This window comes from Engraulis encrasicolus, unplaced genomic scaffold (assembly GCF_034702125.1).
Source record: "Engraulis encrasicolus isolate BLACKSEA-1 unplaced genomic scaffold, IST_EnEncr_1.0 scaffold_263_np1212, whole genome shotgun sequence".
Taxonomy (NCBI): domain Eukaryota; kingdom Metazoa; phylum Chordata; class Actinopteri; order Clupeiformes; family Engraulidae; genus Engraulis; species Engraulis encrasicolus.
Genome location: NW_026945548.1, coordinates 11,826 through 27,794, shown reverse-complemented (window position 1 = coordinate 27,794; position 15,969 = coordinate 11,826). Strand labels below are relative to the sequence as shown.

At 39.9% G+C, this 15,969-nt stretch overlaps 1 protein-coding gene across 1 annotated transcript; it reads left to right on the top strand.

Annotated features, from left to right (window-relative positions):
- The first annotated feature begins 1,003 nt into the window (after window positions 1-1,003).
- LOC134442906 (serine protease 33-like) lies at window positions 1,004-15,214 on the top strand. Its single transcript, XM_063192872.1, has 6 exons — window positions 1,004-1,181; window positions 1,403-1,432; window positions 1,532-1,694; window positions 6,049-6,317; window positions 6,428-6,573; window positions 14,930-15,214. Exons 1-6 carry the CDS (start codon window positions 1,004-1,006, stop codon window positions 15,212-15,214), a joined length of 1,071 nt encoding a protein of 356 aa, XP_063048942.1.
- Window positions 15,215-15,969: the final 755 nt, after the last annotated feature.

Below are 15,969 nucleotides of genomic sequence, written 5' to 3'. Positions count from 1 at the left end.
TGAATCAAGCATTCACTCACGAGAGTTGCCACCCGTCCCTTGAATTATGGAATCCTCCATCTTGTTGACGGGCCCATCTGCAGTACGAGGCTACAGATTACACATATTGAATGGCAAAAAGTTTACTTTCCTTTTAAAGGATGCTCAAACAATTTTAGATCATGGGCATCATTTGTCACAAACATCCTAACAATCACCAGATAGGCTTCCCAAACCCATACTGGAGTTAATGAAGTTCAAGACAACCAATAATATTCTCAAAATTATAATATCCATGACACCCTCTTATTTCAGAAGGCAATTTTTTACCTGAGACTGCAGGACAAACTTCTTTAAATGAATGAATGAATGAATGAATGAATGAATGAATGAATGAATGAATGAATGAATGAATGAATGAATCATTTCTTTTCTCTTCATACTGTCATTTAGACTTTCGGTTGCATGTCATGAAAAGGGATATTAGTGTGGAGAGAAGGGTCCCCAAGTCAAGCTAAGTAGAAGTTTATAAGCTGATGCCCATTTGTACATTAGGTACAATAGGTATTGTAGCAAAGATAAAGTTTAAAAAACAAAACATAAAAACATTGTTGACGAATTTTAGGAGGTCCATAGCTGGAATGCATGTGTTTTAAATGTAGAGAAGTGAGGGTTCGTAAATGCATTTTAAAATTGGCTTATATCTTGCTGGTGCCTAAAATAACATCTAAGCTATTTAAAGTATGCTTGTCAAGTGAAAGTACTAAGGTTGTGCAGGGCCACTTTTTTGCTCAAGAAAATCTTTTTTCTCTATTGTACGTATATGAAGGTTTTTTTTATCTCACTCGTAGAATGGGACCGAAACCAGAAGCATGCTCAATTTACAATTACAAGGAAGACAGTTACAACCACACTAGCCAGGCTAGCATCCATATAGCCTATTTTTGAACATTCCTGTTCATCAACTTGAAGTGAAGATGGAAGGGAAATTGAAACAATTAACATAACACATCTTACTGTTAAAATGTGTTCCTTACATTTCAGCGAGGGTTCAGTGGTGGTAGAGGCAGAGCTTATATTCAACAGTGAGGAGTCTGTTCCTGATGTCAGCAATATCACAAACACCCTGGTACAAGCTGCTTCATCCAACAGTTCAGACTTTGCGGCCCTTGGAGTGGATACCAGTAACATTGTTGTTGAGCGTAAGTAGCATTGCAGTACCTGCAATGACATGTTGAGTATCATATGTCCTCTTGACTGAATAAGAAACATTATGTGTATTGCCTAATGTGACACCATTTACTGTCTACACATATATACAGTACAAATGCATTTCTTACTGTCAGAAAATATTGTTTGCTCATTTTTGCTGGACTGTTTCTGTTGTGAAACAAGTCAAGTTACCATAATTCTGCTTCTTTAGGCACCCCCCCACCTACACCTTCTTCTGAATGTGAGTAACACTCCTTAAGGGAATGAGCCAATGTCTTTTGTACAACACCTTATGCTGTTTACCGTTTGGACATTCCTTAATACTATTTTCTTTTCTCAGTATGTGGTAGACCTACACTTTCAAGCAGGATAGTTGGAGGACAGGACAGTGCTGAAGGAAACTGGCCTTGGCAAGCTAGCCTACAGAAAAATGGTCAACATTTTTGCGGGGGGTCCCTCATCAATAGACAGTGGATCCTAACAGCTGCACACTGCTTCAACAGGTTGGTTACTAACTTGGATTTCCTTGACCACCACTGCCAGAAAGCTTAAAGGTAGAGTATGTAGGATTGTGGCTAGAATAAGCATTGTAACTATGCTGTTCATTTGAACTATGATGTCCATCCCCAAATTTGATATTTTCATAAATATGACCGAGGTAATAAAGTAATACTGCTCGGACCAAAGTACTTTACATTTTTGAGCTAAAGATGTAAATACTGGAAAGTCAAAATAGAAGACACAGAGAATATTCACCTTTTAAGAGTGGAACTTTCTGTATTTCAATGAATACTTAAAAATGTATGCTTTTGTGAAGTATTCATGAAAAATATAGCATTTCTTTATGGGCGGCATACATTCTGGAAGTAAACTATATAATTAAATACTGTACTTTAACTCATTGGCTGCCTTGGGCGGTGAATGACGTCATTTCGAATAGTGACGCCCCCTGCCTTTAGCGGCGTCCGCCGATAATTGTGTTTTTTTTACAGCCACGCCTTGAGGACGGTCTGACCTATGTTGTGTATAAATTTCACGCCTCTACGCATGTTCTAACTGTTTCTGTAGGTGGCAGAAGTGTCCTTAGGAACAGTCAGGGCAGGGCATTAGCTCAGAGCAAGAGGAAATGTCAAGACAAAAACATCCCCTTTTACTATTATAATCTCAAAAGTAGCATAGCAAAGTAAAGTAAAAGCACCTGTGACAGTAGTATACTTTCTTGCCCTCTGATTTTAACACAGGTAGGCTACTGACTTTAGTGTCAGAGCCTCACAAAAAAAAAATCCTCTCATGAACAAATACAACTCCCCCCTTTTGCTATCTAGCTAGTAGAAATTGTAGCTAGCTTGCCCAAAATATACCATGTTCAACCAGAGATGATCTGTGTGGCAACCGTTTCATTTTGGATATGTGATCAGCCTACACAATATCAGGATGACAAAACATCATCTAACAGGAAAATGCACTATTATGGGGACTGGTGGTGATAGTAGTCACCTCAGTTGGGGATGCTAGTTCGCTACGCTAGTTAGCTAGCACGAAATCGCTAACAACTTACAACGGTAACACTTTATAATAATTTTCCTTAGTAAAGACTCAGTAAATAATTAACTAATTATGAATAAAACATTAACAAATGTTTTTATTATTAACTAAGTTTTATTAATGCTTTATAAAATATTTACAAATGATATATGCAAGATTTTACACACCTTATAACAGAGTATTTTATTCATTTACAAGCAACTTGTAAATGTTTGATAAATATAAAATATTAACATAACATTTCCTAGTCATTTACAAACATTTGTTAACATTTCCTAGTCATTTACAAACATGTGTTAATGTTTTGTTCATCAAAAGTTACAGTAATTATGTTTTAAGTCTTTATAATGCTTTTTTGCATCCATTATTCTAAAGTGTTACCCTTACAACTAAGCCTACATAAAGGAGCCCGGGTAAGTCAACTATTTTAACTCATTCTACAGTTACTTTTTATGGATCTGTACAGTATGATCAGCTTACTGTATCATCAAAAAAAAGACAGGGGGGTTGCAGATTCTTGGAACAGAGTAGCCTTGTGTGGTCAGATGCATTCAGCTCACACAAGAAAGCATTGTTTAGCCTCAGACCAGCTAGCCTTCACCACTCCTCCAATCGGCTTGTGAAATGTGGATATGTGATCAGTACTTTATCAAAAGAAAATGCATTGAACAATATATGACAAGATCACTATAGCAGAAACATGATTACAGTAATCATCAATTTGCAAATCGTCTGCTCTGCCAAAGAAGCAGCAGTAAGCTGGACTGCCTGCCTCCCCTTCACACCCACACACACACACGGTACTGGAAGAAACAAACCAGCAGTGATTCGTTCCCCAATGAGAAGAGATCACAAATAAACAGAGGGAGGACGATGAGACAGTATTTCTGTGCAGCCTGATCTCCAAAAATTCCGTGTTCCTGGACATGGATGGTAAGGACACAAAATCTGTGTCCAGAAGCACGGATTTTGCCAAAATTCCGTGCTCCTAGACAAGGAATTGTTTTCCGTGATGGGCACACGGAAGTGCTTTCTGTATTCCCACAACACTGTGTCAACTCTATCATTAGAAAATACAAACCAAATGCTAATCCTAAGTAAAATAATGCTATAGCAATTTACGTTGTGCCCTGACCAAAACATTCCCTAACCTCAACCTGTCATTAAAGACATATTTTTGAGAAATACCGGTAACACTTTATTTTAGGGATTTTGGGAATTGCGTAGACCACTTTGCATATGATGACTTACACAATGAAATAATGCTGACGTGTTTTGGAGAGGGCAACCATTAGACTGAGAATTGTCTAATTCGTTTAGATAAGCAAGGCCAATTTATTTGGAAAATGTGCTGAATGTATGCTGAATGTGTCAACTGAAGGGTATTTGTACATATCCATCTGCAGAGATGTACTAAACATTTGAGACATGTACAAAGCATTTGATATCTGATGAAAGCAATGAAAAATGCCATTCTGTTTTGGGAAATTGCAAGTTGGTTTGGGGATTTGTCCGTGTTGTTTTGAGAATGTCAGTTTCGAGAAATTAGCCAAGCCAATCGAGAAAAGCTGTAAAAGTCAGTGGTACATGAAAAAAAATTACATCTCACCAACCCACCGCCATTGACAAGTGTACGTTCAGTCCTTGCTATATAAACGCTCCTGTTACTTTCAGTACATAGATATGAATAAGTGAAAACTAGAAGAGTCAATTGGACAAGTATTAATTATTTAATATACCCTTTCACTTTGTAGATCGGGGCGGGAGGCCTAGGTAGGTGTGGGGGCCCTAGATAATGAGGGGGACTTTGATAGTGTGGAGGCCCTGAGCCATCTGGGCTGACCAATTCATCACTTTAGAATAGGGACCCTTATTCCGCATCTGTTTTCACACTGTTCAGGGTTTGTTCACACAGTGTACCAGGAGCTTATACACATTGTATTCTGCCACTTACTACTTACTAATAAGTAGAAATATAGGCTTACTGGTCCTTACTAAGGTTATATTGGTAATAAATCCCTAATTGGGCATGAACAAGACATTTGTGAATACATGCTTATCAACTGTCTTATTTTGCTTAGTACATGCCTTACAAGTTACTTACACAGGCATTAATATTGTATGTATTAGTGCTAATAGATGTATCCCTAAAATAAAGTGTTACCGAAATACCTTTTCCAGTTGGTTGATAGGCTACAAATCCATATAATGAATGAAAGAATACTAGCTGTGCCCAGACCAAAACAATCCCTAACCCTAACCTATCAGTAAGAAATGTTTTTTTATAGATTTTTTTTTTTTGACTGAGGTCAAAGACTGTGGAAACATAGAGCTATGGGAGTANAGAGAGAGCACTTCCGTGTGTCCATTACGGAAAATTTCTGTGTCGAGGAGCACGGAGTTTTGGCAAAATCCGTGCTCCTGAACACGGATTTCGTGTCCTTAACATCCGTGTCCAGGAGAACGGAATTTTTGGAGATCATGTTGTTCTGTGAGTTTACGGAGTTACGTGCACCTGCTGTCATGATCCATTGTGCGCGCCAGCAATAAACCAAAACACTCTTGTTTTCGAGCCCACCCCGTTATATTTTCGTACATTATTAGGTTGAAAAGATCATACAAACAATCTTTTGTTCAGGCTACAGATGACAGAAGACTCTGTAATTGCATATGATAGGTTTAGTGTTGTTAGGACGATGCCATTATGGGCAAAAACGTTTGCAATTATAGTTCTACTTCAAATGGCGTTTTCTCAGCTTTTTGGCTAGAAAGCAGCATTTTGGCGAATTCCACTTATTTTCAACAGATGATTATGAAAGAACGGAAAGGGGTAGAGAGACACTGTTTTTTTTCTAGTGACAGATGAGAATCTAATCTGTGTTATGATAGGTATGGTGTTGACATAGACACAGAACTCAATTTTCTGTGAGCCTCCAAAAAACGCTTAAAAGGCTGAACAATCTCTGGCACTGTGGGTTACTCTTTTATGAAAATGACTGGCAGCCAATGAGTTAAAGGACTCATCTGTTCCACCCTCACAAAACAGTGCTTTATTGAACAGATATGAGTGAAAAATGTCTACTGTTAAGACTGCCTGGCTCATGGCAGCCAAACATCAAACGGAGTCCACAGCAGCATCCAATTCAAGCTTGTATTTATTTACATATGTAAAAAAAGTCAGTTATGTGTAAAATAAAGTGTAGTGCATGTATGTGAAGAGTATGCGTCATGTGTAAACTGAAACGTAATGAAACCTTTGGGAGGATAATTTCTTGACTACTTATCTATTGTTTTATTCTTTTCTCCTTCAAGTTCTGATCCAAGCCAAATAACTGTGCACCTGGGCATTAAGGATCTGGATGTAACTGGTGCAAATGAGATCACCAGGACTGTGGTCCAGATTATACTTCATCCAAAATATGATGACATAACAAACAATAATGACATTGCATTGCTTCAGATGATAAGCCTTGTTACACTGAGCGACTACATCATACCTGTGTGTCTACCACGCCGCAACAGTGTCTTCCATAATGGTACTGACGGTTGGGTCACTGGTTGGGGAGACATTGGAGAAGGAGGTACTGTATAGCATTTTACTCACTAGCAGGGGATATAAAAGGCCATCATTTTCTATAAATCAAATGAACTCTTCTGTTTTCTGACTGTGTTTTCTTTATGCCTCTTCTAGTGTCTCTTCCATATCCCAGAGCTCTACAGGAAGTTGATGTTCCTGTCATAGGAAACAGACAGTGTGACTGTCTGTATGGATCCGGCTCAATCACTTCAAATATGATCTGTGCTGGGTATGCAGCTGAGGGCAAAGATTCATGCCAGGTACTGTCAAGAGAACAACTTCTTCACTCCAACTAAAACTTTGTTCCACAATACATGCCTTTTCCAAACCCTTATACAAGCGGATTCCAAAAAAGTTGGGACACTTGGTATTTTGTGAAGAAAAAAGCAAAATGCTGCCATTTTCAAAACATTCATTCCATGTGTAAGATGCACAATGTCACAAGGTCGGCATAGCAACTGTTAAATGGAGGCAAAAGTATTGTTTGGGGGGAAATATGTGTTCATTTACAATTCGACCCATGCAACAAATCTCAAAAAAGTTGGGACGTGGCCAAAACATGTTGGTATAGTTAGATAATTCTAAAAATAACACAAGGAAGAATATTTTAAAAGGAACTATATTGACTGCCAACATGAATGCACAAATAAAATACTATCACAGAAAGGCTGTGGCACTCATTAGCGAAGATTTTGAGGCACTAATTACTGATCTATTACACAGAAAGATTGAATTATCAAAATTGCAGGCATATAAGGCCTATTTCCGTAATATGGAGTTCTGTGAAATCATTGCACGGGTTATGATATCATGACATACTCATCGTCAATAAGCAAACTCTGACACTCCAACAATGACAGCTGTTGAAAAAATGACCATAAACATAGCACTTGACTAAAGTGTCTAACTGTTAAGTATCTTCCCTTGTGTTATTTGTAGTCTTATCAAACATAAAAAGCATTTTATTGGCCCCGTCCCAACTTTTTTGGGATTTGTTGCAAGGGTGAAATTTCAAATGATCACATAATTACCTCAAAACAACAATTCTGCTGACTTTAACAACTGATATCTTGTCTGTACGCAATGCTCTACCTTATTAACATATTGAATGTTTTGAAAATGCCAGCATTTTTATTTTATTCACAAAATACCAAGTGTCCCAACTTTTTTGGAATCCGCTTTGTAGCTTATACACTACTCATATCATTTAAACAGACCATGTCCTCAAATAGACCGAATTCATGATCAATAATTTCAAATAAAATGCTAATAGTCGGGGAGGAGCGGTAGCCTACCATGCACCCCCCCCCCTCCAAACAAAACGCCATATGACTTTTTTAATGTCCTGAATAAGAATTTGAGTGGAAACAGTAATATAACTCACTCCCACTATACTTTTTCACATCATATTGTACATGACCTCAGAATGCTAAATGCATTCTAGTCCTATGTAGTAGTACAGTCGGTCCCCCTACAATGCACACCCTTTACCGAGGTAATGCCACGTCCTCCACCTCGGTACGTACCGGGCCTAGCTGCAGTGTACCCAAACAACCGCCGGGTGGCACTTGGGAGCGCTTGCTGTACGCTTTACCACGTGATAGTCTCTCTCTCTCTCTCTCTCTCTCTCTCTCTCTCTCTCTCTCTCTCTCTCTCTCTCTCTCTCTCTCACACACACTTTCTCTTGCATACACACAATACACATTCAAGCGCAAATGGGTAGGCAACATTTATTACCATTATGGAATATTTTAGACGATGTTGACGGCATATTAATTATGCTCATATTCACCCGCACGCACCGATTCAGCGGATAACAACATGCCTATAAATTGTGTGAGAACACCTCCAGGAAGTAGGAAGAGTCATAAAAAGAATAGCCTAAATAACGTAATGAATTTTCTTTTTTTTTTTAATGATGATCGGATGAATTGCCATTAATGTGCAAGCTCTGACAAAATGTAAACTGAGTGTAGCCAGAAGCCATACCGATTCTCGCATCGCAAGATTTGAAACGTCTAATATTGCAACTTCAGACTTGTTTTCTGAATGTGGATACTTTTTTCGTTTGGTAAAAATTACTGAGAGTGCAATACACCTCACCGCAGTAACCTAACAGCGCTTCGTTTGAGCGTGTAAGCGTTGGCTATTTATCTCACATCGCCAACAGCTGGGGCGATAACCTAACCTACACTTCCCTAATGAATTTAATGTTGTCACATTGGCAAAAATTAGCAAGCGACTGATATTGCTGTTTTCGTGCTCAAATTAAGTGTAACCAACTGTCGGGTTATGTGTCGCAGGTGAGAAAGTGCGCATTTTTCCAGCGACACCTCTCCTTGTTACCAAATACCCTGGAGAGTATAGGCTACTGTATACCACAAATACGCCAAGACACAAATATTGAGTTTTAAAATAATATTTATTAACTAACAGAAATCTAAAAGAGTCCCGGGGCACCCCAAATGTAGGCCTATACAAGTCCGAAATTCCAAACCCAGTCCCATGTCCATTTCCTTGGAGATCCCCCCCACAGTCATCAGTTCCGAAGGAGGCGGAGGAGCGGTGGCCAGGTGTCCATCCATTGCGAGGCTGGGGAGACAGGAAGAGCTTGGTGACAGTAGGCTTGATTCCATAGGCAGTCCAAATGACACTCACTTCCATAATTAAGTAGGCTACGCAGGTAATCGCTGCACTTATTCCACGTGATTTACAACACTGCACTCGCTAGTACATTAGGGGTGAAGTTACACAGCACTCGCACACAGCACGGCTCACTGCAAACAATGTGTGCTGCGATTCACCTGGGTAGGCCAGCGGTGTTAAAAGTGAGTCCAAGTACAACTGGGTTTGGAGAGAGAGAGAGGGGGGAAATATATGCTGGGAAATATATGCAATGTCATCTCATAATCATGGAGTTCCTCATGCGATTTCATCTGGGTCAGTCAGAAATGCATGCACCCTGCGCACCGGGAAGTGTGTTTTTTCAAACAAGAAAACTGGTTCATCATATGCATGGCTTAAACTGACTTTAATGTTTGCCAACGTGCTATAGTTTTCCTCTCATAATAGCACCTGGCGACTGTGACCACAGTTAGATGACCTCGCGCGCGCAAACCCATTAAAATATAGCCTAGCCTTCTGTGACCATTCAGAGCAATATGAACCAATCAGGTCGGCGTTGCTATTAAGCAAAATACATCCCTGATGTCTACTTAACTAAAATAAGATGCATTTGTCTAATATTTGGAGACATCGCCTTGCTCTTTCTGCGGGGAATTAAGCGCCTCTCTCCCTCGCTCTCTCTCTCTCCCTCTCTCGCCCACACACACACACACACACACACACACACACACACACACTGTTTGGAGAGGACGCATTTAAACTGTTGCAGTTTAGGCAGTAGGGGAGAGCAGGGACTAATGAAACACGGGACGAATGAAACACTGCGATTTACTCGAAAACTTGAACATATCCGAAAGTATGAAAAGTCAAAGTTGTCAGGTTTACAGGCAAAGGGGATTTAAGTGTCAGTAGACACTGTCGGGACGAATGAAACACCCGTTTCATCCGTCCCTCTCGCCCATTGACTTAAAGCAGGATCAAAATATAACAGCCGACTCCTCTACCTGTTTGAATTAGTGCAGCCTTACAGGGAAGACGTTAATTTGGCATAGGTCAACTGCAAGAGACTACTAATTTGTGACTTGACGTGATGTGTGAATAATTAGGCTACGATATGCAACAGGCATATTTAGCCGCACTCAGTCATTCATTGGGTGAATGTCCCGACCCTGTGTATCCGCGTGCATGCATGGGGTGGGGAAAAATACATCAAGCGTGCCATCACCACCCATCCCCCCGGACCCACGAAACCCACTGAAGATCCAAGCAATTGTAGTCTGTCAGTATTTTAGTGTGTGCCCAGGTAGTTGAATTCCTGGCATGGCCTGGTTATCTCAATAGTGCCAAGAAGATGTTTGCCCTCAGGCTAGTCTGTTCATAAAGCGCATGTTCGGTTTGCTGTAATAGGCTACGATCAGTAAGCCTCAACTTGTCTGTCGTGTCTTTTCCTTCTTTCGCTATTTTGTAAAATAGGCCCACGTTAAAGCCTAAATACGATAATAGGCCTAAATAAGGCTAATAAAGTAAGCTAAATAAGTCAGGCCTAAATAAAGTTGTTTTAGCCTATGAACTCAGGCAATGCAGAAATTTGCGGAGGGATTTTGGATATCTTGGCCTAATAGGCTACCGATGGCTTTATGAACTTCATGACTGGGCTACAAGATAGTCTTGACTTGTAGACCACCAACATCTGATGCTGAAGTGGGGGAGGGTGGTTTTTTCACTTCAAATGTTCCCCGACACAGACACACACACACACACACACACACACACAGATACGCGCTAATCGCTCTCTCTCCCCGTCTCTCCCTCTCTTTCTCATTGTTGCTATACGTGCATCTGGATAGACATAGGCAGTGTGGTCACCCAGCACATTTTCATAGAAATGCTGTGTTTTTTTAATGAAATCTTTATTCAGTTATTTGTGAACAGTCTCTGCGTTTCTCTTTCGATGTTGCGTCACCGTGGACAAGTGTCTGCTCGAAAACTTAATGCAAAGCGGCTAAAATTTTCAGAACGTGTTGAACTTTTCAGAACATGAATGTTTGTCTGTGGGGGAGGGGGTGGGTTACAGCAGGGACTGCACAGCCTTTTGTGACATGTCGTGGCGCGACAGGTTATCCAGCCTCCGAAGGAGTCATAGTTCCCCAGTCATACTGTTGGTTCGCATCTCCACCGAAGCAACGGAATTTGCAGTCCTAATCACAGATGATTAGCCACACCTGGTGTAACAGATGTCTTATCATGTGTGCATCACATCCCCAGTTAACCGGAATCCCGTCGATTGCGCACAACAGCGCATTGAAAGGATGAAATGTTCACAAGCACCAATACAAAAAAAACGTCTTCAACCTATTAGTCCGTAGGCTATCCTGAGGATATCCGTTCCTGACTTGAATAGGTAGTGCAGAAATAATTAACTAAATAGGCCTAATTATTATAATTATTACTATTATAATTATTAATAATAGGCCTAATTAAATAATCACTTAGCCTATAAGTTAGGAGCGGAATTGAGACGGTGAATGCAGGACAGAATAATGAAAACAAAACACCATCGACTGGCGGTCTTGTTTAGGGATCACGCTTGTGTTATTATCAAATACCCAATGTTACGGCTGACTCTTTCCACTTGTAGCCTAAAACTGAGGGAGGGATCAACGTACAATGAGCTACACTGAAGCAGATTACTCTGCTTCGCAAAAGAAAAACAGTGCACCAATAATACCCCCGTCTTCAACCTACTATTTAGGCTACCAGATATATAGGCTAGTAATGGTATTAAGTTGTGCTACCTTGTTTTTTGTGGTAACGACAGTGTATATCAGGTTAATAGCCTGCAATAGGGGAAGCGGCATGCGCCAGTTTTAAAGACGGAATGTCGTCGACAAATGTAAAATCACCTCTCTCATGCTGACATGACGGGGCACTACTTCATTAGGCTACAATGTTGTTCATGTCTGTTTGACTCACACTATACGAGTGGTTCAATTTGTGTTTGTGTGCTCATCGCACAAATGAGACAGACAGGCTTGCTTGATAGGGCTACACAAAGCAAGCGACATCGGTCCACTCAAAATGGTCCGAACTCCGCCGCTTGATTTCATGTCTCCTCAGTCTCTCCATTACGGTTTATTAGCCTACTCTGTTTTGCTATTTTCGTTATTCTTAGCCCTGGCATTAGAGATGAAGCAACTGTGATCAGTGAGGTTGTGGAAACGGTTGAATAGGCCTATGGTCCTAAATTGGAAGCGGCCGATGCCAGTTTTGAAGACAGAATGTCGTCGCCAAATTTAAAATTTGATCTCTCTCATGCTGGCGTCACGGGACACACTTAATTACAATGGTGTTCCTGTCTGATTGACTCGGTTTTAATTGTCTTTACCGGTTCAAATTGTAGTAGGTATGCAAACTCTGTATCCCGAGGATACCCGTTCCTGGCTTGAATAGTGCCGAAATAAGTTAGGGACGGATTGGGAGACGGTGAATGCAAGACAGAAAAAAGTCGAGTTTAAATTCACATGGTGGTCTTGTTTAGGGCTCACACTTGTGTTATTATCAAATGCCCTATCAAATGCCCAATGCTAAATAAAACATGCAATTTGCTGACTGTATTTCTACTACTACTAAAACTGGGGGATGGACAATGGGAGCACAGACAGACGTAGCCTACAAGCACAGGCAGACGCTGCTCTGCAAAAGCAGTGCTATACTGCCCCCTGCATTCCGAATGGCCACAGGGTGTAATGATCACGGTACGCTGCCGCGGCCCGGCACGGTAATGAGCAGATTGAAGTTACACCATCTGTATACTGCCAAGTCCTCTAGAGCCATGATGCAGTTGGTTATCATAGCTTATGCTATACCATATGAAAGCTTGAAGTTTGCAGTATACATATATTATACTGTATTTGGTGTAACTTTTAGCATAGCAAGAGTTGCTAGGCAAAGCATCTTCCTTAGCAACCAGCATCAGTGATACAGTTCCTCTGCGATTGCATTCTGTTATGATGTCTGGATCTAGACAACTTTTCCAAAATTCCACATGACTTTGTTGAACCTCCAAGATGTCCTCAATAAGAATTTGAGTGGTAACAGTAATATAACTCATTCCTACTATACTTTTGTACATCATATTTTACATGACCCCAGTATGCTCTATATGTTTTACAAACCCCAACTCCAGTGAAGTTCAAAAAATAACTCAAAATCAAAATGCTATCATTTTCAAAACATTCAAACCATTCATTACCTGGAGAATAGTGAAAAGACAACATATCAAGTGTTAAAACCAAGAAAAAAATATTGTTTTGAGGGACATATAAACTCATTTCTAATTTGATAACTGCAACATGTCTGAAATAAGTTGGGACGGGGATCAGTGAGATGTGATAAACATCCAAATAAGATAAAACAACAAAGAAGAACATTTCAAAATTAATTGTACTGATGGACAATATGAGTGTCCATGTATAAAACCATCACAGAGAGACTGAGTCACTCAGAATTAAAGATGCAGAGGGAATAATTACCATAGTTATTACATACATTTTTGAATTTTCTTTGATTGACCATGATTGAGTGTATATAAGACACATTTTTGTCATTGAAATCATTGTATAGGTTCATGACATCATGACATATATATCCGCTGTAGTCTCACTCTAGCACTCCAAGAATGACAGCTAATGAAAATTGACCATATTAAGAATGCTTCATGTGTGCAAGTTATAGAGGGGTTTAACATTCTCCTATGCACACGAGCTCACTTGAACTAGACCCAGAAGACATGGGAAACTGTCCTTTGCTTACAGAAGTCAGCAGAAGGCAATTATTTTTGAAAATAATAGTCTTGCACATCCTGTGCTACAGTGAAAATGGGCCATCCCAACTTGTATTAATGCTAACTTCAAAAGTCAGCCTCCATGATGGCATGGAGGTGCAGTAGTGGATTGGTTAAGTTGTTCTCACTTATCTGTAGAGTTAAATACAGTGCTGAATGATATAAATGGGTTTTAAACAGCATGAAAAGCCACTCATGCATTGTATTTTGAAGGGAGATCTTCAATTACTGCCACATAGTAAGGACAAATTGCATTCTCTACTATGTTTTAATAGTTTAACTCCATCATAAGGACCAGCAGATGATAAAATAGCGGGCTTTTGGTCAAGACCTGTCACACTGTAAGCCCTACAGAAAGGAAAACATTGCAAAACATGACAACGAATACACCCTCCATTTAAGCTGGTGAAATCATGTCCAAGATAGGAATTAACACTGCTTTTTATGTAAAATAATCTCATCAGTATTTAACTGTTAAGTGTTGTCTTTTGTTTTGTTTTTAGTCTTCCTTTGCATTTGCTGCCTTTTACTGTCCCCGTCCCAACTCTTTTGAGACGTGTTGTTTTTACATATTCATGAATATCCCCAAAACAATAATTTTGGTCAGTTTTGATGGCTGATATGTTTTCTTTGTGCCATTCTCCATCTAATGTAAGAATCAGACGTTTTGAAAATGGCAGTATTTTGTTATTATTCACAATTTACCTTGTGTCCCAAATTCTATGGAGTTGAGGTTTGTAGTTATATGTAGTGGTAAACTTCCAAGGCCTCTACAGCCATTTTGCAGTTGGTTATCATAGTTTGTTATATACCATATGAAAGCTTGGAGTGTGTAGTTTATGAATATTGCCATAGTTGTCGTGTACCTATGACATTTGGGAAGATACACTTGGTTTAGTGATATGATGTGTGAGAGCTCTGTTTTTTTTCCGGTTCCCCCTTGCTCCACGAACATCCATCTGGAGCTATACCACATAGGGCACTACTCGTCTGGGCTGGTCAAATACACATGCTGAGGGATACAGTCACTTACATCTAATACAATGCATGGAATAGTTGTCAGAAATACTACAAATAGGTGCCCTCAAAAGGTGTTGATTTGTTGAGTGACTCTGGCGTTGTAACTGTTTTGGTAAACTGTTTTCTAGGGAGACTCGGGTGGTCCAATGGTGAACCAGCAGAATTGGGTGTGGATCCAGTCTGGAGTTGTCAGTTTTGGATATGGGTGTGATCGACCAGGTTTTCCTGGAGTCTACACTAGGGTGTCCCGTTACCAGGCTTGGATCAAATCACACATTTCTGTTGACCGACCAGGCTTTGTTAAGTTCTCCTCCACTGGAGTGGATGATGACAGCAGCTTCTTCTGCCCTACAACCCCAACATATACCTCCAGCCCTCAAAGTAAGTTCAACAGTGACGTTCAAAAAGTTTGAGCAAATCTGAGTAAGTCTATCTACATTAGGGAATGCACTTCAAATAAACATCACTTACAAAATTGTCATCAAAAATACGTAGCAACCCTTAAGACTAGAAAAAAAGCCTGATTATCATTGACTTTCAAATCTCGTACCGAGATGTTTTTCTGACCAAAGGTGTTGCGTGACTAGGGTGAGAGGGCACAGTCTAACTAAGAATAAAATAGGTTTAAAGATATTATTACTGTGCAACAACCCATAAGGAAACCCTTTCAACTACTGCTGATTCTACAATAACATATCCATTATCCTCAGCCTCCTCAACTCTTGAAACAGAAGTCAGTCCTACTTCAGCTGACAGTACATCAACAAGTAAGTAGTGTCCTGTCCTGCTTTCACAATGATATACGTATTAAGCAAAACAAGAATAACCTCAATATGTGATGATGTTAATGGCAATATGATGCTGAGTTGCTTTTCTCTACATTATATCATATCTCTTCATGAATGGTCGGATGGATCAGTCAGACATTTAGTACTAGTGTTTTTCATACTCTAATGCCGGGCATACAATGCGCAATATTTTCAATTGTGGGTATTCAGCTCCTGCTCACACTGTACGAGGTAATCACAGGGTTTAAACATTTACATCTCACGACTCACAGCCTCAAACTATACAAGCCTAGAGTCATATCTGAACAGAATATTCACACTGTATGAAATGACATGCTTGTTTTCCTGAACTGCAGAGTACAAAAACGCACAAGGGAAAC

What these genes read in the sequence shown, in the direction of transcription:
- LOC134442906 (XM_063192872.1), top strand. Translation starts at nt 1,004, where the DNA reads ATGTGTTCCTTACATTTCAGCGAGGGTTCAGTGGTGGTAGAGGCAGAG. An exon ending in GGGAGACATTGGAGAAGGAG is followed by an intron (nt 6,318 to 6,427) that starts GTACTGTATAGC and finishes TGCCTCTTCTAG; the next exon opens with TGTCTCTTCCATATCCCAGA. An exon ending in AGGGCAAAGATTCATGCCAG is followed by an intron (nt 6,574 to 14,929) that starts GTACTGTCAAGA and finishes ACTGTTTTCTAG; the next exon opens with GGAGACTCGGGTGGTCCAAT.